Source organism: Pavona decussata, unplaced genomic scaffold (assembly GCF_977016875.1).
Source record: "Pavona decussata unplaced genomic scaffold, jaPavDecu1.1 SCAFFOLD_19, whole genome shotgun sequence".
Classification (NCBI taxonomy): Eukaryota; Metazoa; Cnidaria; class Anthozoa; order Scleractinia; family Agariciidae; genus Pavona; species Pavona decussata.
In genome coordinates, this window is record NW_028145442.1 from 961,532 (window position 1) to 988,842 (window position 27,311).

Here is a 27,311-nt window from a genome sequence, read left to right on the forward strand (position 1 = left end):
TAAAATTGGCGCGAAAACAGGATGCGCTCTTCAGTTAATTTATTTCCCGCGTAAATCGTATTTCGCATAATTATGCCATTCCGCACGCCATGCCACATACCATTCCGCAAACTCTTTCCGTCTTTTACCTCACCGCACCGAATTGGCTGGGAATATTTCTTTAACAATATTTGCAACCGGCGGCATAGCTAGTTCAATAGCTACATCCGGCGCATTCAAGCGGTGAGGGTAAACGGCGGAAAGAGTTTGCGGAATGGCATGGCGTGCGGAATGACATAATTATGCGAAATACGAGATATGCGGAATGACTTAAAGAAATAAATTAACTGAAGAGCGCGTCCTGTTTTCGTGCCAATTTTATGAGAGCAGCAGTTTTCTCGATGTTGCGGACTATTAAGAGCAATTCTCCAGGAAAGTGAAGCAAAGTTGGAAATGAAAATTTTTAACCCCCCTTTATTTTTTGTGTGGAGGTAGGTTACCTAGAGGGATGAACAAAAACAGCCATATTTGGATCGGCAGGTGCGTCGTTGCCATGGAAACCGCACTTGATCACGTCGGCCTGAGGTCTATGTTTTGACCTAAGAATTTACTCTCAAATTGTAAAAATAAACGAGTCTGGTTCTCGAGTACATGAGAACCAATTCAAATGAAATTCATACAGATGGTAGAACCACTCTCCCAGTTTATAAAATTTGCTGTTAGAGTATTTTGGGTTCTATAATCAAGAAGACAACGTTCGTATTACTATGTTGCCTGTCAGCCATTTTGACAAGAAGGAAAATCAAGCACAACCATATTCGTTATTTCTCCGAAAGTACTCTTTCTACATAAACCAAATTAGCAGCAGGGCTTACATAGATATTGAAGTTTATAAATATTATAAAATCTATTTGGGGAAAATTATATTCTGGCCATGGGTGTTGAAGACATCCAAAGCAAGTTGCAAAAAATTGCAAAATTGGAAATGTTGAGGTCTCCAGTATTTGGTTCAAACAGGCTTTAGATAGAGAATATCAGCTTCAGAGGTTTTCTCATTTATCTTATCAGTTATCTACATTTGATTGATTAGGTTTTGGCCAACGAATTTGATGAAATATAAATTAAAACAAAGCCCACCTTGCAACTTTTGGGAATTTCTTCAGGATGCTTTTGTCGTATAGGATGGGTCTCTCCTCAGTTCGCTCGCTCCATTTTCTTGACCAAATCTTGCACAGACTCTAGCGGAAAGGACAAATCTACCTGCTTAGCCTCGCCAAACATCTACTTTTAGACCAAAGATGATGATGCATTAACCCGAATAAAGAACAGTCGAACAGGTCAAACAGTCGTGTGTCGAGTCTCGAAATAATTCATCAATACAATCCATCCAGGAAGTTAAATAGATGCATCAAGATCACAGCTGAGCAAATGCATGCCTGCGACGATTCTGAATAAAGTCTTTGGCTAATTCGAGCCGTACATTCCGTGGTGCATGGTAGAGAAGCGAAGAAATCGTTGTTTACGACCTGTTTACGACCAAACGTATGTAGACCGGAAATGCGAGTAGCAAAACTGCTGACCAGATGTAGTTTTTAATGCGATATACGCGCTTTTTGTTTGTTTGTTTGTTTTTGTAGCTTCGGCTAATTGTCGCAATGGCATTATCTCTTCTTTAGATATTTTTGGTACAATATATCATTGATAGGGGATAAAAGGACGACTTTTGATCCGCTTTTAGGACTGTTTTACAGTGGTGAATAAAGAGGACAAAATAAAAGCGCTTCACTGATCGTTATACGCAACCACATAAGCTCCCCATGTTTCCTGGGTTTGTTTGTTTTTTTTTGTTGTTGTTTTTTTTTTAAATCCATTGCTTATTGGATGTTAAGGATGGCCTGCATGTAAGATACGTCGCTGATCTGGGGCATTAGCGTACACATTAGAAGTTACGAAGTTGGAATTTTTGACCCACCTCTCCTCCAGAAATAAATAAGTCCTCTCCAAGCCGATAAATTTTCACATTCAGCACCTAATACCTGCCTAAATTTTGGCATTCTTTCTGTTTATCTATCTATTTATTTATTTATTTATTTATTTATTTTTTGCTGTTGTTTTTTTTTTTTGGTGGGGGAAGGGGTGACCGGACGTAAATTTGTGCCGTCGATAAAAAACACTGTAAGGGAAATTTGCATATCGTCGTGCGAAGGAAAATATCCTGGTCGGGACAATGGAAAGTTGGTCTCTTTCAAATCCCAAAAGGGACGTTTCGGTTTGTGAGTGCAGTGGAAACAATATAAAACTCAGTCAATGTCAAAGGGATATTTCCAGGCATGGCAAGCCTACGGACTTAGTATAAACCATGATGAAATCAGCGACGAAATGGATCTTATTCTTTGCCGTGCAGGTAAATAAATGTAACATTTCACGCGCGAATTTTTCATTCTCTTGTCACGAATAGTTTATCATAACTGAATTTGTAATTGCGTTTTCACAGTCTAAAGAGCAATCTTTTTTTTTTGGGGGGGGGGGGGGGGGTACGGCTGTTATGATCATGCGTTCAATTTTCACCCAAGCTTCAGTTCAGCTTCATTTCCTTTGTTTTTGTTTTCATTCGGTTATTCTAGGGTTTTTTTTCCTTTTTTGTTTTTTGGCTTTCTTCACCATTGCCATTGTGAAACAACCCCATTACAAGAGGATATCATTACACATACATCCGGTGTTACATCCCATTACATCGTGTTACATCCGGTCAGCAGTCGTGCTTCTCGGACTTCCGGCCTATGCGTTCAGTTTATTTAACATTCTTGGCTTGTCGACTATTGCATTATCTGACTCGATCTTAGCCAAAGACGTTACTTTGGATTGTTCAAAGGCATGCATTTGCTTTGTACATCGATCTCGACACATTTATCTTACTTCCTGGCTGAATAATATTGATGAATTTAGGTGCTCGACGGCAGAAATCACAAGCATTACGACCATGTTTTGGACTTTGTCAACTATTCTTTGTCAAGTGTATGCGGGCTACTTGTATCATCATCCCTGGTCTGAAACACAGCAAACTGGATATTCGATGGGAGTAACTGTTAGTCTGCGCTAGATTTGGTCAAAAAGACGGAACGTGCGTGGAGAGAACCACGCGACGAAAGCATCCTGAAGAAATTCTCAAAACCCCCGAGGTAGGTTTTGTATCAATTTATATTTCATCAAATTTGTTGGCCAAAACCTTATTTACTAAATGTAGGTAGCAGAGAAGATGATAAAAGATACTTTTGAAGCTGATTTTCTCTCTCTAAAGCCTGTTTGAGCTAAATACTAGAGCTCTCAAAATTACGAATTTTGCAATTTTTTGCAATTTGTCCCAGGTGTCTTCAGCACCCATGGCCAGAGTATAGTTTTCCCCAAATTGATTTTATGATATTTAGAAACGTCAATATCTATGTAATCTCTGCTGCTAATTTGGTTTATGTGGAAAGAGTACTTTCGGAGAAATAACGAATATCGTTGTGCTTGTTTTTCCTGCTTGTCTAAATGGCTGACAGGGAACGTAGTAGGACGAGCATTTTCTTCCTGTTTATAAAACCCAAATTATTGTAACGGCGAATTTTATAAACTGGGAGAGTGGTTCTAACATCTGTATGAATTTCATTTGAATTGGTTCACATGCACCCGAGAACCAGACTCGTTTACTTTTACTTTTTGAGAGTGGAACTTTTGCTCAAAACATGGTCCCAAGGCCGACGTCATATAGTGCGGTTACCATGGCAACGATACATCTGCCGATCCAAATATGGTTGTTTTTGTATATCCCCCAAGGTAACCTACCTACACACAAAAATTGAAGAGGGGCTAAAATTTTTCATTTCCAACTTTGCTTCACTTTCCTGGAGAATTGCTCTTAAACAACCAAACAACAGATCGAGGATTAGAAAATAAAGGCCTGGGATAGAACATGTCTGATCGCTGGTTAGGAAGTGAGAGAGAAGAAATCGATGAAGTTTCGCATTCTAGGAACTAAGAATAAATCAAATTTCTAGTTGACAAAAAGAACGTGGCAGCGAGTAGCCTGGACAAAAAGCAACAGCAGACTGGAGAAATAACATCAGTCTAAGGCCAAAACTATTATGTGAGAAATTTTAAATTTTATAATCTCGGTCATTTTATCAGACTCTTTGACGGTTACATAAGGTAACAAATAAACAATTTGTACAATTCATGGGAAAAATAATATTTTACTTTTTCTCACCTTACATTTTCGTCGAGCTACGAGTACGCAAGACACTGTTGAGCTGCTGAGCTAGCTAGCTAGCTATTCAACACGGCGATTCATGTAGTTCAGTTATTCGTTATTGAACTAACCATGTCCGTCTTTAATTAAGGTCTATTAGTGCCAGCCGTCCAACCTAACTTCAGATTTAAAAGCGAAAAAGCCCCAGAGCAAAAAAGCAGATGACAAGTATGGTGTGAAACTATTCTTATCACAAATGCATTTTGGTCAAATTGTTCTTCAAACCCAGTTCCGATCTCAATATTAATCAGCGCCAATTTTCCCGCTCATGATAAATGAATCATCGAGCATACAGGGTATGAGAATTGATCTTTTACCGAGGATTTAAAAAAAGAACAATGTGTATTATTTGCCCTCAGTAAAGGATCAATCTTTGTTCTGATAAGACTTCACACTGCCGCGTTATTTTTGTCAACCGAAGCCTCGCATGGAGAAAAATGAACATGAAATTTAATTTACTACGGATTTACTCATAGTTCCTTGAATGCTAAAAATATAACCAGTTTTCATCGCTTTCTTTACCCTCACTTCTTCCAAATCAACGATCAGACGATCTAATCCTCGAATTGCTGTATATATTCAGCAAGAGTCCGCAGCATCAAAAAGCTGCTGCTCTTATAAAATTGGCGCGAAAATATGACGCGCTCTTCAGTTAATTTATTTCCCGCGTAAATCGTATTTCGCATAATTATGCCATTCCGCACGCCATGCCACATGCCATTCCGCAAACTCATTCCGTCTTTTACCCTCACCGCAGCCAATTGCCACGCTTTTAATCGTTTGTAAGCAGCCTTATACATCCATTGTTTCTTATGATACGTGAGGTAATACGATTTGAGCTCAGTAACTTGGTTTCTAGTTAAATTTCGATTTATATAATTAAAATCAATGACTCTCTTCATATCTGTATCTTATATTTAATACAATAGATTAAACCAGAAATTTGTCCGATTAATGGATTTTTACGCATGAAATCAAATGTTTTGTTCTCTCGGATAGCGTAACAATACCCTCTATCTTTCTGATAACTGAGATAAAATCTTCCATAAGCACCATGCAAAATAGCATGCGATCTAATGAATGGAAGCCAGCCAAGCATTCGGTCAAAAAGCATAGTTATTTATCGGACCCAATCAAGCCTATTTCTCCATTGTAAATCAACAATATTGCATTTGTCAATGGTTGATGTTTTATTGTAATGTATCTCGTATAAATATTGATATACAAGGCATGCTTTCAAAGTAGTTGGTCTGATTTCTGGTTGATTATCCATGGTTTCGAGTATATTTTCTTTCACATTGCACTACTTGATGGATCATATATAATTATTCTAGACTATTCTGAAATCTCAACAGCTTCCATATTAGCCTCACTTGAACTTGAGTCTTCACTGTGTGCAGCGCTATTTATTCTTATATACTCGGTGAAATATTCCATATTCCAGTCACTTGGATGTGAATTGAAATAAACATAATACCCGGTGAATGATGTACCAAAAACGAATTCAAGTTGGTTAAAACTACTTGCCACTAAATCGCTTTTAGCATGATGATATCGCTCGTTGCGCCTTATATACGTATTAGTGGCAATGACTTCCTGAAGAGTAGTGATGCCACGAATATCGGCTTTATCCAGTATATTAATCCATGTATAATTTGGTTTTGGGATTGTTCCTGCTTTTCGACCGATTCTCATAGCCACTTGGTTGTTGAGAAACTTTACAGCTTCTTGAGCTAATTTTGCTTCGAATTCCTTGACTTTTTACTGAAGGGTTCTTTGCAACGTAGCTTTTCCGATAGCTTTAAAAAAAATGTTTTTCGTCTTCCTTTTCGCGAGCGCTCGACCAGACAGTACAGAAGAAATGCATTTAAACCCACTGATCATTTTTATAAAGTTGTATGATAATTGTTTTTAATGGCCAGTTGAAAGCTCTAAACCACAGTAAAATCTCACTTTTCCCTCCTTGTTGGATTCTCAAGTTATCTTTCTTCAAAGAGGGCTGGCGTAGGCTGTCACTGTTTCGTCGCATTTGCTATCAACCAGTGTCAAATTTTTGCGTGTTTTCATACTTAAAACATTAATTTCGTGAGCGATGTTGCTGTGTTCATGTATTATGGTTATAGGTTTATACATAGCTATGATTCATTGATGGCCTGGCGTAAATTTTTTTGACTGATCATCCAAGGAAAAAATTTGGCGAGGTTGTAGTTTATCAATCATTCAAACTCCTCGGGTTTTACAGGAAGTGACGTCAGGATGGCCCGCATCATCCGGACAAGCAATCTGATTTTGACCTCTTCCTCCTGCATTTTAAAAACCCACTTACCAGAGAAACGCTGGTTCTGCACAAGAATGTGTTCGAAGCGAGTCCAAACCGAACAAGGATTAAATTAAATCATAAAAGATAGTTTATCATGAAGGAACTCCACTAAAGCAGCAAGGAATCTTAAATGCGTGAGAAATAATAGTTTCAGCCCGTAAGATTGAATTTGTTTGCGTGAGGCTTATGCTTAATGCTTGAGACTTGGGAGGTCTGTCAGTATATCGATCGGTCTGGGGGAGTTAGCGATGCTGGAGGAGTATCACTGCTAAAAGGTCGCAGGCTTACGCACCACGCGTCGAATATGGCCCGAGTTTAACCTGGTAACAATTTAATTCTTGTTTATTCATACGCTACAAGACACGCTACACTATTTGGTTTGTCACGCAACGCTTCTGCCTGGAGAAACGTTGGGCGACAACCAAAACAACGGCTGCAAACGAGACAACCGTCAACGTGATTTGTAATTCGTTTTAAATCGGTTAAGTCGTTTTTATTTCGGTTCTAGGGTTATTTTAAACCAAAGTGGAACTGGTTGTAGGTTATTTTAAATCGGTTACTATCGCTGTGCTACCGGTTGTTGACCATTTCAGATAATTTAAGGTCATTCTTTTAGTTTATACAAGGAGAAAGGATGGCGATGTGGTACTTCAATCTTGTTCCCAGGCTCCATCGAGGGGCGTTTTGAAAAGTCATGTGATATAAACGCCCAACCTGATTGGTTGACTTTCGCGGTCGAAAATCGCGGGAACGGGCACACTATATAGCTAAGCGAACTTGGATGTTCGACAGAAAATTCCTCATGGATGGGTCTGCTGTTACTTTTCGCCATTATGATATAGGAGCTTCCTTTCTTCTTCAAGGAAATTTGAATCAATATTGTCCCTACAAAGAAAAAAGGAAGAAAGGCGATGATAAGACTGTTGGGAGAAATAGTTCATTTCCTCTTTAGCTCACGACGTTAGAAATTTAAGGCAAAAGTAAAGGCAGCTTACACAGCCACCCCAAGAGAAATTTCTTGCAGCCTAACTACAGACTAGTAATAACTGGCAATTAGAAATAAAGATGCATCAGAGATTTGACTGAGCGTTAGCCCTCGTAAGGAAATGGGAGAACGCAGTAGAAATTTCATGGGTCCACTTAGCAGTTTAACATACACTTCAGAGTCAATTCTCTGATCTATCATTTGTGTCCTTAGTGCTAGCGGCGCAACATTTATTTGTACCCTAGAATAAATAGCACGATATCACGCTAGTAAACCCGTCTTCGTACTAAATTTTTCTGTTTGCTAACCTTTTAAGCTTTCGTTCATACAAGGTAAATAATGATAGCAGCATTACCTGAAACAACAAATAAACAATTAAACTAATTCCACAAAGTGTAGAACCAGAGCGGATGTCATGTGAGCAAGTTTCCTTAACGCTGACATTATAAAGTCGCAATCAAATTGCGAAAATCAGCTGTGGTACACGCAGAAAACTTGAAATTGAAATCGCACTTAGTAATTCCCTCGAAAATAACAAAAACGTCGATGTAAACGGCCCTAAAAAGTATTAACCCTGGTTGTGAGACTTTTCTCAAAACAGAGAACAAACTCTCATCAGTTCAAAGGGATTTTTTTTCCAACACATCCTGAACGAACTTGGTAAAATAATAGCCATTTATTTTTAGTTGGAATCCGTTGCCATCCCGGCAATCCGTCACCAAAGGCACTTGTTTATAATTTCAGAAAACTGGTCAAGTGATTTAAAGAAAACGGATCCACTAATTAATGGTTTCTTATGTTTCAAATATCTCCTTTAGCTTTTCAAAGTGTCACTAAAAATAGCGGACACAATCCCTCATGACTAAAATATACATGCAACGTAAACTGGCTATTATCTTATGTTTTATAACCAGTCAGCAGAAAAGGCGCTTTCTTTGTAATTGCCGTGAGTGATGATCAGTCACTCTGACAACACAAGTCAAAACTAGTGCTTGAAGCAAAACGGATACAACTGGTGCGAAGCGCGGGGCAACGATGCCGCAACATTGCCTATCTTGGAATATAAAACGTGCATTACTGCATAAGTATGTAATGTTGCGCTCTCCCGAGTTGTCGGTGTGGTCATTTTGTGGTTGTTGAAAAGTAACGGTATAGCGGTATACTTACATGACCGAAGATGAAGAAACCTGCGATCTACGAAATCAAAAAGGGAAACGGTTTTTAAAATGGGTTAACATATTAAAAATATTCTGTCTGGGTACAAATTGGGAGAGAGAATTTTCTGCCTCCATCACTGACTGTTTTTACAATTAAGCCCGCGGTCCAATATTCTTTTGTGAAAAAAAAAGGCATGGAAACGAGGCGATAGGGTCAAAATAATGCGAAACAATCAGGCTGCCTCGTTGTATGTGAAACCGCTGACAAGTGTGATAACTGATCCTGATGAAATGCATCAAGATAAGCGTCTAATGCTCCTTCAAAGATTGGGATATCGTGGAACGATTAAGAAGAAAAACTAATAACATTCATCATACTTTAGTTTTAGGTAAAGGAGGAGAAATCAGATATCCCACGAGTCTCCGCGAAAAATTATCGACTAGAAGGTGTCAAATATCGATGCGAGGTCCAAAATCGACTGAATTTCAAGCGGCTATTTTTTCTTTTTCAGGATCTGAGAATTTAATAAGTTAAATCGTTTTATGCATTGTTTTGACAATTAAGTTCAAGCTTGCATTACAATTTCGAAGCTAATTTGCGTAAGAATAAAGAAAAACATACAACTGTTTGGAGTGGTATGCATGATCGACTCGCTTTGTTCGTTCGCAGCTTTCAAATGCTTGACCCAAATTTGACCCTAGCGAGTTCAATCCTGGGTACATTAGCGTAAAATCTTGCCTGTAGTTGCTTGAATAGTATCTCCTTTGAATTTAATTCAAGGTCCCCTTAAGTCCCCATGTTTTCAAGGAATTTGTGTTCGTTTAAGTTTGCGGAAATAGGCCATTTTACAGTTGTGTGCTCAGTGACCTGGCCTTGGATTGGAAGCGAGGTTGTTTTGATACAAACCTCACTGCTTTTCACATGTAAATCACGCTGTTCTTATGCTAACTAGTTTCATTAACATATTAAAAGCAATGAGATTCGTATCAAAACAAGGTCACCCCCAGCCTCGCTTCCAATCCAAGGCCAGGTCACTAAGCACTCAACTGTAAAATGGGCTATTGGCGCCAAGAATGTCAACAACTGCACGATGCTTTTATAGTAACTGTTTTGAACGATCACTCGTTTTCCCGGTGGAAATGAACGGTACTTTAACTGGTACTTTGAGTGGAGACATAAACGCTTCCTTTTTAGCCGATATTCAAGCAAACGGTTAATGCATGGAAAAAGTCGAAGGAGAGTCGAGTGGCAAGCGGCCGTTAAATGTTTCTGGTCGCACAAACAAGCAAAGACGCCGCTCTCGTAAGTCTTTTGGAAAACTAACGTGTCCCATGACCGTTAGAAACCGACAATAGGCTAAGTTTGACGAATTGACATAACTCTGACTGTCTTAATCTAAGCAATTCACTTAAAGCAATAGCAACGGAGAGAGCAGATCAGCGTTCACTCCGAGAAGCTCCATCGCAAATGCGAGATCGCGTGTCAACATCGAGTTGATTATAGTTGGAAGCGAGGTATTGTGGGATGCCTGATTTTTCCTCCTTTGTGTTAGGTCTGCTGTGACTAAGATTTGTCTTTTGTGCCACAAGAGATAGAGAAGGAAAGAACGAGGGACAATTGAATAAATAAAATTCTCAAAAAAAGTCTGTTTCTAGATTAGGTATGGGAACTTTTTACAATCCTTTGGGTTTTCGCTCACAAGGCTCTGCTTTTGTTCCTTGTTTATTTTTATGTTATGGTAATGTTTTTGAAAGATGGTAAAAACACAAACACCGCAAATCTGAAACCAGTTATCTAAAAGTTTTCCGCTTTAAGTACTTACACTCGTCGCCCACTCAAAACCAAGATGTTCATCACAAATTCCAGCAAGGGTTGGACCAATAGTTACCCTGTAACAAACAAATCGGGAAAAAAAGTGTTACACTTGCATTGTCAACTCAGCTACTAAAAAGGAATGTTCTCCAATCCATAATAATCCATGGAGAGAAAACAAAGAAACTCACTACCGTGAAGGAGGGATGCAAACGTGATCTTTAACAGGGACCCGCGCTATAAAAGAGTTAGCTCCTCCCACCTTTGTCACGCAGTCACCGCTTCAACATCACATCACGATGACAGAGATAGTGAGCAAGTTATAAGTATGAAGTAAATTTAACGTTGTGGAATCGGTATTTCAAGAAATAAAGCCAGATATGTCTGGAAAAAATAACCTAAGCTGTCAAAAGAATATTTTGGGAAAAATGTATTGTAATTGAGCCGCAAAAACAAATAGCAAATGCATCGACGAATACGAATTTCAAAATTATTCAATGCTTAAAATGAAGGACTGGCGCCTGAGCCAGGCCAAGGTTCCTTTTATAGCGCATGCCCATGTTTAATTATCATAAAAGTTGATCAACTTTTGCTTTGAATTTCTCCAAATTATAAATGGTTTGAGAAAATATCAAATTCTCGAAAGAGTGTTTCATTAGGCGGCCAAATTGACTTATCAACTCTGTTGATAAAACCAAATAAACTTAAGAAAGGCAATAACGAAAAGAAGAAAAAGGCCAAATAAAAACAAAAGTGATGAAAAACATACCCTAAGTAATACATGGTGGGAAAAATACTTGAAAGGACTCCATTTGTGGATGCGTTGTCGGGCATTCCATTCACCCTACACACAATAAGCAACACTGTATCAGAAGGGATATTATGCAGAGCAGACAATGTAAAGCTTCTTCGCCCTCTTCTCCTCTAACTTCCCAGCGTTTTAGTTGGAAGCGCGTTGCCCGAGGCTCACTATTAAAACTTAAGCTGAGCAAGTACTGTGAAACAAATATTTTTGCAGATAAGTCAAGCTCCCCGTTGTACAGCTAAATTTTCAGACCAAAATATGTAACTTTCCGTAACCCTTTTTCAGACCTGGGGTCTAACATTCGTACGTACCCAGTTTTCAGACATGGTCTCTAGAGTCCATACACATTTTTGTAAAATCCATTTCAGACTTTCAAACCCAAACGATTTAAATCTATTCTAATTTTCATACCAAAATGACTTAAAAACCGTACCCTAGTTTAAACCATTTCATTCCAGAAAGAAACTTGTAATTATTTGGGCCAGCATTAAGTTTTCATTCGTGCTCAAATCTTCTCAAGGCTGATAAGTTTATCAGGCACTCAGTGGTCTCTCTCATGTCTCATCTTCTCTAATGTTTATTTCGTGGTTTTGCTGCAAGATGACGGTAGCAAAGTAAAAGAGGTGTTTATTTTCAAGTTATTTGTCAATTTTCTCTTACCTAGCTGATCTAATTAAGTCTGGCATTATTGGCACAAATGCAAATCCTCCAGCAAAACCACAAACAGGCAGCGCGATATATGCTAACCACACTACACTGCATAATTCAAAAGAAGATAAAAATAAGTGATTTAATTAACCGCTGATCACAAATCCCTGACATGCACAACCTCTATTTGGGGGAACCTCTGCGTTCCAACTGTATACGAAAACTCGACGGTATTTTAAATCTTTCACATAAACGTGTAAACGGGAATTTGGGAACACGAAAGACATGTACAAGGCAAAATTGTATTTTCAACCTACGGACAAAAAAATTCATGATTTTAATATAGTATGTTGAGACAAAATGAAAGGTGAAAGAATTAATCAGATAAAGCACAATCCGGGTTCAAAAGATATCGTAATTTTTTGATTGGCCAAGTTTCTAAAAACTACTAACAAAATGGCGGGAAATTCAAAATTATGGCTTCGATAACTTTTCAACCAATACAGCTTTTCGGATTTTTTTTTTCAAACTTTATTTTGTTTTTTACTTTATTTTGTTTATTTTTTTTTCAAACTTTATTCTGCTAAATTTATTTTGTCTCGACATACTATTGAAAATAAAAAAAAGTTGTCAATCTTGTGACATCATTTCAGTTCTCGCCAAAATCGTTAAAATTGAAAAACTAAAAACATACGATTGTTTAAAATACAAAGATTTGTCAGCCTGCAAAGGTTGAGCTTATTTAAATAGCATTTACAAATGTTACAACTAAAAAGCAGGGCACGACAGAGACCAGACTATATTTAACCAGGTTTAAATGCTAAAATTACACATAATTGTATTCTGTGGGCTCATTTATGGCAGTTAAAATCAATAGCATACTTTGAAGGTAGGAAGGTTAGAGCTGGAGTAGGGCCCAACAACAGATAGCCGACACCAAAAGTGGCAAATCCAAATATACTCATCCCTCGGAAGCATTTCTGAGAAGAAAGAAATAATAACATTGACATTCCAGAGTCATTCATCACAGGGTTTCTTCCAGAGTGCGAGGTTGCGGGATTACCACGAATAAAAATTATTGGAACATAAAATTTTCAGAAGTGCGTCATTAGCCTAACTTAGATACCACAAAGTAATGTAAAGATACTCGACTACTGAATAACGTTTGGGAACATTGTTTTATATAATAAAAAAACATCAGCGTGAACTATAAAAGAAAACACCGCGCTACAAATTTAAGCTACCTTATGGCAACGTATTAAAAGTTGCCGACCACATTTCAAAATACTGATTTCCCACAACCAACTTATCGTTACTTTTCATGTTTTTTTTATTGGAAGTGGAAACATCTAGGGCCCCTTTACCTGAAAAAGAGCCAAAGAGGGACAAATTCGAATGGGCCCCAAAAGGCGTTTCTAAAAACCCTGCATCAAGGTCTGAGCGTGAATATGGATTCATGGCAACAATGTGGATCCGTATATTATAAATGATTACTAATATTTCAGCTGGGAGAACAGCTGCTCTAGGTAATTTGAAAAGTTATTCTGGCATAACGATTACCGCACCTACCCCTCCCCTCTTACCAATGACTAGAACCCAAAGCAATCAAAAGCACTGCTACCAAGCATACTATGGCTGCCGTATTTGCCATTTTTGTCTTGCCCGAAACGAACCTTAAGGTGGCTTTATTTATTTATTTATATATTTATTTATTTATTTAACAGGAGCATCTGATTTAGCTAATAATAGCTAGTTTAAACAGTCCTGATTAAATGATAAATAGACTCTAGAGTAAAATCCCATACAACAGATCACACTACAACAGTACCATTAAATAGACCATACAAAGGTCAAAGAAACCGAGTTCACTAGCGCTTAAAAAATTGCTTCGCAAGTGACTTAAACTTGTTGAATTCAGATTCTAATCTTATTTCAGAGGGTAGCGAATTATAAGCATTCGCACTGGTCATTGATCCTAAAACTGCTCTGGTATTTGGTAGTTCTGGCTAAGGGCGACCCAATAGATCTCGTTGTCTGGTTTGATTTTGCGTGGATTTGGTGGGCATGTTTTAATTCACTCTGTAGATAGATATATAGGCGCCAGTCCGTTGATACATTTAAAACCAAGGACAGATTTAAGGAATTTACGGCGCGCTTGCAGATGGGGCCAGCCGAATACTATGAATAGTTCGTCAAACCCAACAGCATGGCCCTCGATTATACAAGCAGCACGGCGGTTAAGTTTGTCTAAATAAAAATTTCTACCATGACCACAACTATCCCAGACGACCGCACAGTAGTCGAATAAAGGCAGTTCCATCTTGTTGTATAATGTAATACAAGCAGATTTAGGCAGGACCTTACGAGCACAACGCAATAATGCTAGCCTGGAGGAGACCTTTTTCCCCAAAGAGCTGGCATGCTCTTTCCAGGACAGCGTTTTATCCATAGCTTACTGCAGTTAATGGGTCACCAGATGCTTTCAATAATACGATCACTGGTGCTCATTGTGAAGGAAAAAACAGCATATGCAAAGTTAAAACCATTATTTTACCATGTTCTCGCTAGAAGTTGCTCAAAACAAGTGGCTGAGTTGCCGTCAGATGACTAGGCTCTAATTCTTTGATAACGTTTTACTCAAAAGCCACCCGTACGACCCCACCTCAAAATCTTACCATTTAAACTTTGGATCAAAATAAAAGTTCTTACAAGTTAGAACAAATCCTGTAACAGAGGTTTTGCATATTAACGAAAATATCAAAAATGGGAAATTTAAAAAATATCTTTAAATCTGTCTTACAGATTTAAAAAAAAAATCTATTTCGAAAATTGATATATTTAAAAATATTAAAAATTCAGCATAGGTCATACGACAAGATTTCGAGAAATTTACGACCGAAAATTTCGTACGACCTCCATTTTGAGCATGCGCACTTGTGTATACACTTCGGGAAAAACCCGTTCACTTGTGTGCGCGCGCATTACGAACTTCTTGCTTGTTTTCTTTGATTACTCGCTGATATTTGCTCGTAAAGAAATTTATTGCTACTCAAAACTGTAGTAAGCCACCTTAATTTATGCAGTCATTTTCTTGTCTGAACATGTGGTCGTTCTAACAGAATAATTCCACCTCTTTATAATGCTTGAATACTAAGCCACAGCACTGTCTACCAATCTAATCTTCTCACCGTTTTATCTCCTATGCAGCCAACCACTGGTGACAGCAAAGCATACACTCCGCAAAATAAGAAAAACATGAGACCAATTTGTGTCGGACTTTGACCCAGCTGAAAAGAAGAAAGTAATCTTGTTTGTTTATACATGATGCATGAGCACGTCAGATAAATGTTGTCTGTGTAAGTCAGTCTCACATCGATAATACGTCTCTACAATAAAAAGGTTTGCAGGAAGTAAACACACTGCTCAGCATTACACAAACAAGAAAACCCTGGTTTTTCTAGAGACGGGAAGCTATGCTCCATCAGTCGCCACAAAGTGACCAAAATTAAATTAATCATGTATAATAAGTAGATTAACTATCATCATCCCATTGTAGTCCTAACAAAGGCTGTTTGAGGTGACATTGACTGACCTTTCAACAGCTAATGTGTAGTGGACTCTGACGATAACTTATGATCACGTTGTCAAAACGTCGGTCAATAGGGACCTTAAGATCGTACGACATCAATGAGAACGACACAAAGCAATAGTATTTATTTTATCAATAGGATTTAATGAAAAAAACAATCACTATACGTGCGTTATGAATTTTGGTAAAAACAAGAATATAAATAACCAAATCCAAGGGTTTATGGAGAACAAGTGCACTTAACATGAAAATTTGCATTTTCTTTTTAAACTTGAGCGCGTTCTTACCAATTTAGTTCCAATGTAGTTTAAAATAATGAACGAAGTTCAAATAATGCAAACTCACATTTTCAAGTGACGTTCTTGTTGGCGTTGTTGTCGTGCTTGCTAAGGTCCCTAATTTCACCTCAAACAGTCCTTTGGAGGCCTACACTCACTTGGAAGATCACAACTTACCTACTTATGTTATGACCACAGTGGGTTGAAACCATTTACAAAATCATGTATGTATACATTTGCTTAACAACACCTTTTGTAAAATGCCTTTAATGCAGTGCACATATTATATGATCGAAGTCTTTTGTGCAAGACTATCGTTAGTAACTATTTTGCCTTGAAATCGAAATTGCTCCAAAAACAACTATTTTGGCACAAAGACTCATGCAAGACACTTGTTTCTCTTATTATACATTTTGAGTAAAAGTCTGAAAAACAAAGAATATTAGCTCATTAATTTAATTAGCATCGTAATTAGCAACCAACAAAAAAAGACAAAAACTTTCCAAAACAATATGTGGCTGACCTTGGAAGCCCTTCCTTGAAAAACAAAAGAACACCAAGTGGAACACAAGATGGGCATAGGCCCACAGTAGACTGACAAAGTCTAAAAGAGACTTATTTCCTCATGCAGTTGCCAGAAAATACCCTTATGCCTTTTGTGCACACCTGGATGAATATATTTAAGCATGGCAAGGCTGTGATTTCCATGTAGCGGGCAAAAAATAACCCAGACTAAGTAAAGCGATTACAAGAACCCAAATCACATAGGAAACACAAATGATACTTGATTAAAACCCAAAAAGGACTTGAAGCAAAAACATGAACTGGAGCTAAGAGGAAGCTTCAGTGTGGTCCTCGCTTTGCTTTGCTCTTGGCTGACTGCTGAAAAGAATATTGACCCAACTGCCATTGCTCATCAAACAAAAATTAAAAACCAACGCAAACGCAAGTAAGTGCTTTCAGTTAAAAACTACTAGTTAGTCATGGAGAATTTGTTTCAAATTGTTCAGATTCTGGTGGTTAAAAGAAAGGTGGCCAGCTTTGAGACAAGATCTATGGACTGGTCAAGGGGAGACGAGAGAAGACTAATATGTAGTTCAGTGGAGGCAGCCCATTTCTCCATTTACTTTAATCTATTGTTTTGCTTGTATGTTACCTTTACTTTGCTCACAATAATGTGAATGCTTGGAACACTCAAATGTTAGCTTACCTTTTTAAAGTGAGGACCAAAAATAGGTTCCATAAATCCAAAGGCAAACCCTGTGACGGCAAAGCTCAGGGCTGTTACAATGAAAGAAAAATATTCATTATTACACGAGAGTTGTATCCAGCCAGGATGCTAGCTTTTTCTGCCGTGAATAATGATTATTGTACGAGTGCGGAGAGGATGCTGTGGAAATAGAGTTTGCAAAAACAGGACACATTTGATCATTTATTATTTTGAACGTGAAAATGGCAACCTTGAGTTTGAATGCATTGTCAATCGTTAGAATTCCTAGTAGATTGAAGCAAACAGTGGCATTTTCTCTTTTGTGAGCAAAGAATTTTTTTTTTTTACACATTTTTTTTGGGCGGTGCGAATTTTGTTGAGATGGGTGGTGTAGGTGTTGCCCCAGCTCATTAAACCATAGTTGATGTAAGGATAAATTAGTGTATAATAGAGTTGTTTCAGAGTATTCAGGTCGACATAAAACCTTAATTTATTGATAATTCCAGTATTGTTGGCATGATTTTTTGGCGTGATTTTGGCATGGACAAAAGGCGAAGTGTTAGCGGCCATATTTTTGAAGTTAGTGTTCTTAATAAATAAACACAACAAATATTTAACAGAGCGGTCATTGACAGGTGCAAGGTGAAGTTCTAAGCTGTATTTGCGTGCTTAAGCTAGTGAGAACAGAGATGAATAAATAGAACTATTTTATACTTACCCAAAACAAGTACAGCAGGAATTCGAAATGCTTTGAAAATGGATGTTGATTCTTCATCTGCTGACTCTTCATTACTTTTGCTTTCTAATTATGAACGGTAAGAAATCAATCAAGTAACACATGGACGCTCAGAACCTGAAACATCTTGGTAATTAATTAATCAATTTAAGCACCTCTGATTCTTTCTTTGGAAAACTATTACATACATATCATTTTGCCCTACAAACACGCCCATTAAATATGTAGACATCTGACCACGAATACTTCTATGTCACAGTCAAATAAACAAAGGCCAATTTGTTGCTGATTGAATCAGTGCCGATGCTTTATATCAGAGTCTGCAGAAACAGTAACTCAACGTTTTCAACACAACCTGATTTCAATCAATCAGATTGTTGATCAGCAATTTTACCATTAAAGCTACAAGACAGTCCACTTGGGTGTTCATTATAGGAGGGCGTGTGAAGTTGCCTACTACCATATTATATAAACTATGCATGAGGTTTAATGTAACTTGAAAAAGCAAAGTCTTAAAATGTGAGACTTTAATCTAATTGATAATACTGATTTCTTTGCACAAACCGTTGTCCTTTTTAAGAATCCATGCAAGTGGCACCAAGGCAGTTATCATAGCAGAACCGATAACAATGAATGGAAGTTTGAAGCCGCCAACCTGATGATAGGGATAATAATAATATTAAATAAAAGCTGCAACTGGTTACACAGATTTAATGATCATTTTCTGGTACTACAATGTTCGTTTGCATTTTCTTTCAAACAATATTTATCAGTTTAAAATTTTATATTAAATTCATTTTGTATAAAGCCCCCTCCCAGCCACCAGGGTCCACAATCAGCAGCAATGCTACCTCCTTTGGCACTTTAATAATGTTTGTCATCATCATCATCATCATCATCATCATCATCATCATCATCATCATCATCCTCGTCACCATTATCATTATCATCAATTAACATCAGTTTTGAATGTAGTCATGTTGCAATGAGATGCCTCGTTGGTGGCAGTAAAGTATAATCCCCCTGTAATGATATGATATAATTTGTTATCTAGCAATGAGTCTTTGATGTCTAATGTATGCTTGATGATCTATCAAGGGGTATCAAACAGAATCACGGAGAACACATATTTCTCTGCTGTTTATAATGACATTTATTCTGTTATATTTGTAACGTCCTCATAAAATTCCTTAGGCAGTTCATAAGAGGTCAATTTAAAAACATGTGCACTTACCACTGACTTTTAAATTAAAGATGGAAAAAATTAGGCAAGCTTTCTAAACCCCCTAGGAAGTAAGTCACTTAAACTCTCGAACATGAAGATTTTAATAATAATTTAGCCACAACAAAATTGTACATACTGTGTACAGAATTCCTCCTAATGCTGGACCAAGAGACAGACCAATACCACAGAATGTCTCTGACGCACCCTGATAAAAAAATTAATAAAAAGAGGTAAATTTAACCAACACAAAAGCACATTACTTTCCAATGCAGGAAAAGTACATTATACATAGTAGGAACCCTTGAGAGCACTACTTGGACTGGCTGGAGTGAGTGTCCGCCTCTTAGAGACCCCAAGGTTGTAAACAATTGAAAGTGGATTTAGGAAATGGACAACAATTTATTAGTTAAAGACCTATAAACAGTAGGTGTTGAGGGAAAGTGAAAACAAAGGAAAGAAACAGCCTCCCATGCCAGGTCCCCTTGATGAGTATGATGACTATGTCGCAGTACTTACACAACATATTAAATTAAGAGGTCTTAAGTTATCAAAAGGCATATAAATTATTTACGCTAACTTGCACTGACTAAAAAAGAGTCACAGTAGTTCTTATATTATGTTCATACTTTTCCACAGAAAATTATTCAAAAAAAGGTTTGAGGTTGAGGGTGGTATCAAAGGCAGAGTTTTGAAGGAAAACTATGAAGCTAAACTGGAATATAAGTAAAGGCAGATTGAGGTCTACTCCAACAAACCTTCTCCGTTGTATTTTACATGCAATGACCTTCCATAGGGTGCATGTAGGTAGAATGATACTCTCTGAAACCACACAGTGTCAATCCATACTTATTTGTTGCCTGATGCCTATAAATTTCTATCAAGGAATCTAGCAGAACACATGGTAGACCCATACAAAATCCCTTGACAAATATATTGCCACATGCACACGCGAACAGTCTTAATGGGTACAAAATCTGAAGTACATGCAGAAGCTGGGCAACTTATTTCGAGCAACTATCCAATTCCTTGGTCATTAAAACGATATATATATGTCCCCGTGGAAAAAGCCTTTATCTGCTAATAAATGTATGGATGGTAAATTAAGCATGGTATATACAACAAAGAAATCCAGTTAAGCTCAATAATTAGTCCAAAGTACATACTGTGACTGCTGCCACGTTATTTGGAAACTGCTCTATTACTATGGACATAGCTGACGTTTCTGAAGCTGCTCCTCCAATGGCAGCGGTTGCTCTCAACAGAAAGCACAAAACTACAAACAAAGTTTGGTCTGAAATCTTGCCGCAAAATCTGAAAAACAGAATGATTAAAAAAAAAAACAATCGAACAGATGGATAGATGGACACGTAGACAGTCAGATAAATACCATATTTATACTCAAAAATTGTTTGAATTTTGGCTGATCATGATGCTCACTTTAGGGCAACATTTTGTCTGTGGTCGTTCTTACTAAAATTCAATAACACATTGACTCGTAAACTGGCCAAAAAGGAGAAAATTTAATTTTTAAGGTACATCTACTATATAAATATTGAAATGCACCTAACACTACTTAACAGCTAAATTCAAGTAAATTAATTTATATTTAAAGCTGTAATTGTCACGAAATAAAACATTGAAACTTAAGGCAAATGGATAGTTAGCCAGAGAAACAAATATATTTAATACCATTAAAAATAAAGTACCTGCCTTAAAGTTAACAATCACTGAAGACAAAACTTTGGACCGTTTGGCTGCAATTTGTCTTGGTAGGACAGAAGAATTTGCTTCGGTGGCTATAAGTACAGTTGCCAGTTCTTGGAAAAAATCCTCATGTTCACAAGAAGGTTGGTAAGTCGGTACAGGGTGAGTAAGTAGGTGGATGGGTATTTGGGTGGATAGGTGGGGAGATTGGTAGTTAGATAGTTCGCTAGATAGATGTGACTCTTGCAGATTCTAACTCACCCAAACAAGATAAGTGATCCTCCACAGACAGAAATTCCTGTTAAAAGCACGAATCGTGAACCATATTTTGGTATCTGCAAGAAGATATATAAATGAATCGAAAATAATCTGGAATTACACATGCCTGGAACAACAAGGTGAACTGAAGTAATTCAACATGTTCAGCTATGCATGCATGTATCGTAAAGCCACAAATTTACTTACAAGAGCTCCACAAATTGGAGACAAGGCAAACATCACAAATGGGTAAGTTCCAAAGATTAATCCCACAACAGTGTCAGACACACCTTTGTCTTTTGCCTTTAGGGTCAGGTAAATAACAAATTAGCTTTCCATGTACCAAGCAAAATCTGAGTGAATGAACAAATAAATGAACAGACAAACAAATCATAGTTATTTTAATCACATGCATACCTGACGGAAGAAGGGAAGGAGGGAAGGAAGGAAGGAACGGATGGAGAAACGCCTGTAATTTTTGGTGAGGGTGTGCGGCTCGGTTCTAAGGGTACCTTTCCTGCGCCCTTTTTCTGACCTGGCCTCCAAAACTGATTTTTGCTTATTTTCAGACCTGGTTTTAAGAATGCCTATTCTAAGAAGAAAGTTGAAGGTCTCAAGGTATATGTACCCATATTTACCGATACTCAAGCTCGAGATCATTTTAGATAACTGATGTGTCGCCTGTGGGGTGGGCTACCATACTCGTTTCAACTTTTAGTCTTTCGCATGCTTTTTGCGGAGAGAAGTGATGGTCCCGTGGAGAGAGCACTCTCTTCCCACCGATGTGGCCACCGATGATTCCGGGAATCGGCGTTATATGTGGGTTGCGTTTGTTGTTGGTTCTCGTCCTTGATCCCAGAGGTTTTTCTCCGGGTATTCCCGACCGGTTTTCCCCTCTCCTCAAAAACTAACCCTTCTGAATTCCCATTAGATCTGGAAAGTGTTCCCTGTAGTTTCCTGCGATAACCACATTGAGACTTAAATAAACTTGTGATTTATTTATGTTTTATGTCCACAGTGTTATGTAGCTTTTCCACAAATTTTATATTTCACAGCCATGTGTGACTTGGCATCGAATTTTCTCCTGAAATTGAGCGATTTACTCCCGCACCCGGAAATGTGAATTGTTGTCTTTTAAAACTCGTAAAATAATGTTATCAATTATGAATGACAGTAAGTCTTAAGAGTAGTTGCGAGTGGAATTTCTTTTTCTAGGAAATGACCTAACTGAACAGATTATTTTCTACAACGCTTCTAATTCTTTTTTTGTACAATGATGTCCTTTGCTCTTACTCTGTGATCGTCTGGAACAGTTTTCTAGCATCAAGAAATAAAAACCTACAGATGTCTTTAACTTAAGGCTGGTTTCCATATGATCGCGGATCGCAGATCGCAGATCGCAATAAGGGACTGGTCATAAAGTACCGGGGGGGGTGGGCTGGAAAAATTCATTTTTACGAAGGCTAGTTTTGTGTGACCCACCCTCATATTTTTGCAGAATAATGCATGGCCCACCCATATTTTTCAGGTAAAAAATGAAATGACCCACCCCTAGTAAATAAAGGTAAGACTATACATAAAACTAGACAAATTAGAGGACAAGTATGATAGAGGAAGGAGCACACATGCACTTATTAGTCACTATGGTATTTTATAAGGTGATAACATAAGGCATTGGCAATGATATAATGTACAACGCACCTCAGTTTGAGTAACAGTCAGTCGGAGTCTCCAGAAAATATCCTTACCCCACCCATGGAGGGAATTCAAGATTCTGGAGGGGATGGTGGTAAGAGAAAGAACAAAATTACAGAGATTGTATGAAAGAAACTTGGAAGTTCCTGGCGGTAGGGCGTCCTTTTATAAATTCCCTCTGTGATGGGGGATGGATATTTTCTGAAACTACACAATTATAATTTGTGCTTTTACTGTTAATACATTTCACAGTTTTACTGGCAAAAGGCACCATTTGATGCAAAACATGTGCAAAAATATTATGTGCCCCACCCCTTTAATGATGCATGGTTTTTGCTAGCCCACCCCTTTTTACATGCATGAAAACAGTGACCCACCCCCCCTTTTTTTCCAGCCCACCCCCCCCTGTACTTTATGACCAGTCCCTAAGGTCTGCGATCGTCTGCGATCCTGCGATCACGATCGCAGACGATCGCAGAAGATAGAACCATGTTCTATCGCCTGCGATCGTCTGCGATCAATTGCGATTGTGCGATCATATGGAAACCAAAGTTTTGCGATCCGCGATCGAAACGCATTGCTTGCAGCTCTTCCACGTTCGCGATGTTGTTTGCTTCTCACCCTACATGCGCGTGTATATTTGACGTTTTCGCTGACCAAAACGTATGCCTGCGGTCGGCTTTGCGATCGTTATGATTATATGGAAACGGCATTTTTTGCGATCGTCTGCGATCATATGGAAACCAGCCTTTAGATAGAACATGGTTCTATCTTCTGCCATCGTCTGCGATCACGATCGCAGGATCGCAGACGATCGCAGAAGTATGTTTCCATATGATCGCAGACGATCACAGACCTTATTGCGATCTGCGATCTGCGATCCGCGATCATATGGAAACCAGCCTTTAGCAAAAACAATCCATCAGAAGAAATAGATGAGAAAAGAAAAGTATTACTGATGCAAACTGTAAAAGTTCCAAGGCGCCAGCGACTGTTCTAATGCAGTGCTTCCACAATGCTATTGTTTGTTCGCGTCTTTGCCTTGATGGAAAACAGAAACAAGACACTGATGTTCCACACGGTACTAGAAATTAAGATAACTCTCTTCGCATTAAGTTCTGTTTTCATTTTCTGTTTGCTTTTTGGTTCTATATTTGTAAGGGGATTGCATCATGATAAAACTGGTTAGTGGTAGCCTGTCCGGCGACAATGGAGACTTTTTCTTGCTATGAAGCGGCAGCTCTGTGCACAAGGCCAGGCTAGTTTTGGCTGAACTGCGGTTGTTAATTTGGAGAAGAAACATATTAAATATCCCATAAAGATGATAATTTTAGCATTATAACATTACATGAAATACGACCTGTTGAAACGAGCAAGAAAAGGTCCACCATAGACGAATGTATAGAATTTGAGGAGTTGAACGCACTCGTATAGTCTGATTATTGTTTGTAATAAAACGAAATAAGTCCACCACTGAAACGGCTATGGAAAAGGTCCACCATAGCTGAATCTCTACAGTATAAGGTGGCGAACGCACTCAAATAACTAGATATAATCAAAGATTAGGGAATGCGTTCTCTGAAAAAAGGCTGGAACCTCGGTTGTAAATTGAAACACGGAGATATGAACCTTATGGAAGAGTACTGTTTAAGTTTATTACGTTTATACTGACCTGTAAAGACGAGTTTTCTTATCGTAACGTTACTGGATCATATCAATATCCTAAGCGTAATGTTATATTCTGTTTTTTAGCCAGGTACATAACATCTATACAATTTTAATTGTATAAATTCAGTATATTAAAAAAAAATAGACAGATTTCTAAGGAGATGACAAAGATTTTAACCAAGTTGTGTAATTTTAAAGGAATTGCTTAAAAGCAATTCCTTTCGCTGCTATCAATCTCTTATGAATTTTCAAGATTTGGAAAAGAGAACAAGTTTAAAAGGAAAAACTTTTACTTCCATTTGATCTTATACTCGTGATACTCTTGTAGTCTTATACTCGTGTAGTCAGTTGGCATTTCCAGAAATGTAATATTTATTTTCTAATCAGGTTCCAATCGTTAGTCCAAACTGATATACCTTTGCTGATGATTAATTTTTTTAAAGTTGTTTTAGATGCACGTTTATATATAAATGTATCACTCTTTATTGCGAATACGAATTGGTCACTTTGACAAGCGGAAGAGGACCGGGGACAAATTTTCTCAGTGTAAGTTACGGGCCCAAAATACAGCATGATCGGTTATATTTTACAATGGATGTACTTTAGCCAAGTACGCTACATTTATACAACGGCCATACCATATTAATTAATTACATACATCAAAAATGTAAATTATAGTATAAGGGAGATTTTAAAAATTTATAAATTTAAAGGGATAAATTTAAAAATTTATGAGCACATCACAAAGCTTTTAATCAATCAAGTTGTGTAATTGAATCATACCTTCCGGACGCTTGTGTCGCTTGGACGAAAGAACGCAGATGTGGCGTCTTAAACCAGCTTTAATGACCCAAACAACGTAATTCATATCTTCGACTTATTTAAGATAACGAACTTTTCACTTCGTCGATTCAATACGCCATGTTCAAGTTCTAGCTCAAACTTTGACCAGAATTTATCGTAAATCGAAACCCAAACTGTTCTTCTTTTGTCTTGTTTTTATCTTTTTACCCAGCCGATTGAACGTAATGCAGCCGGAACTCAATCGATCACAATCCTAGGATCGAATCCGATTGAGTTCGGCCGTTCGTTGCGTAACGTCCCCTGGGGAAACCATTCTTCGCAGGGTATAATCAAACGCGGTAGAACTCATAAAATTCTTGGCAACCGAACGCCATAGAACGGTGCCATTGTTCAATTTTGTTGGCCATATTTTACTGACGGCCCGTTAAAGAGAGATATAATATATATCTTACTAACCTCGTTTTTTCGGTCCGTACCGTACGTTACAGATCCTCGCATTTTCCCGTTGATTTATGGCCCACGCGCTTCGGACTTGTATGGAGTGAGCCATAAATCAACAGGTAAACTCGGTTCGTACAGCAAGGAGCTGAAACTCGGTTAGTAAGAGGTATATAAACATAACAGTGTGAGACATAAAGGGTGCGTTCGATTGAATAAGAGCGGCTATTTCGGGTTCTTAGAAAGGTTAAGAAAAAATGCCGTCAAGAAATTGAAATAGCCGTGGACCAAGTTGAAATTGTCGTGAAGAAAGTTGAAATTGCCGTGAACGATGTTGAAATTGCCTTGATAAAATTGAATTTTCCGTGAGCAAAGTTAAAATTGGGGTGTTCAGAGAAAGTGAAATTGCCGTGAGCGAAGTTGAAATTACCGCAATGAAATTGAATTTGCCGTGAGCGAAGTTGAAATTTCCATAATGAAATTAAAATTACTGTGGTGAAATTGAAATTTCTGTGGCACTTTTGGGCCACCATAATGAAGCGGCCGGGTTTTTCCCCCTTTTTTTCCTCGTGATGGTCACCCACCCGAGACAACCGGTTGCCGCTCGATCAAAACATGCGCCGCTAGCACTAAGGACAGAATTAAAGCCAACCCGTACCCACGTGAACTCGTCTTTGATACCCAGTCCGTAGTCCACATTCCGTATTCTACAGTCTATATTTTTAAACTCTCCGGTAAATGAAATTTAGGAAGGCCATGCTTACCTCGCTTGGGAAAAATGGTGTGATAACCGAATACGCAGCGAACACAACAAAATAGAAAAGGAATAAACAGACTAAAACCAATATCTTGCGAACGCTCCAAGGAGAATGTTGTGTCTCTGTCATGATCACTATGCTCGTTTCTCCTGACACAGAACGTTGACAACTGTTGACTCGTTGAACTCCAAAAATAGAAATGTAGTGTTTACCACTAAAATTGTGTAAACGCTAGAATGTTTGATACTATAATAAAAGTTCGATCTATCTACGTGATTGACATCTTTGAATGTTGTGTATATCGCAAAATATCGCGGCGGTATGGAGCGCCGTTTGAAATTATCTAGACCAAATTCATGCCGTTTTTTCCATTATTTATAAATAATTGTAAGTGATAGAATATTTATTTACAAATAAGGAAAAAGTACTCATTGAGTGATTTGTAAATTATAATACAGTGGAACCTCTCCTTACGGACACGTCTGTAACACGGACACCTCTCTATTAAGCCTGGTTTACACGTACGACGCAAGCATAAGCATAAGCACAAGCATAAGCACAAGAAACCTACGTGTAAACCAGTGCGACGCAAGCATAAGCATAAGCGCAGGGAAAGGAAACTGAAAAACAGTGACAAGTTGTCAGCGTACAATCTAGTTACTCATGCGTTGCCATTTTCCGCCATGTTGGAATCAAATCTCGCGCCAAAAGGCAGCCCGGCTGCGCGATTGCGCCAGATTTGTTTGCTTCTGCGCTTGCGTATGTCACTTTATGCTTATGCTTATCGCACGTGTAAACATCCTTGTGCTTGTGCTTGTGCTTATTCTTGTGTTTGCGTCGTACGTGTAAACCAGGCTTTACGGACACTTATCCCTGTCCCCATATCGTGAAGTTAAGCAACGCTTTTTGAGCAACGAATGTTGGACGATGTTATATGAACCGTGTGCCACCAG

At 38.1% G+C, this 27,311-nt stretch overlaps 1 protein-coding gene across 1 annotated transcript; it reads right to left on the reverse strand.

The window, feature by feature from the left end:
• Positions 1-5,433: 5,433 nt before the first annotated feature.
• On the reverse strand, positions 5,434-26,684 carry LOC146486932 (MFS-type transporter SLC18B1-like). Its single transcript, XM_085090675.1, has 16 exons — positions 26,365-26,684; positions 21,203-21,298; positions 20,999-21,072; positions 20,197-20,344; positions 19,170-19,238; positions 18,373-18,463; positions 17,791-17,874; positions 17,073-17,143; positions 15,184-15,282; positions 12,878-12,975; positions 12,008-12,103; positions 11,312-11,386; positions 10,553-10,619; positions 8,740-8,766; positions 7,881-7,927; positions 5,434-7,472 (listed from the first exon to the last, which is right to left on the reverse strand). The coding sequence occupies exons 1-16, from the start codon at positions 26,485-26,487 to the stop codon at positions 7,406-7,408; spliced, it is 1,332 nt and encodes a 443-aa protein (XP_084946801.1). The 5' UTR covers positions 26,488-26,684; the 3' UTR covers positions 5,434-7,405.
• Between the last annotated feature and the right edge of the window lie 627 nt (positions 26,685-27,311).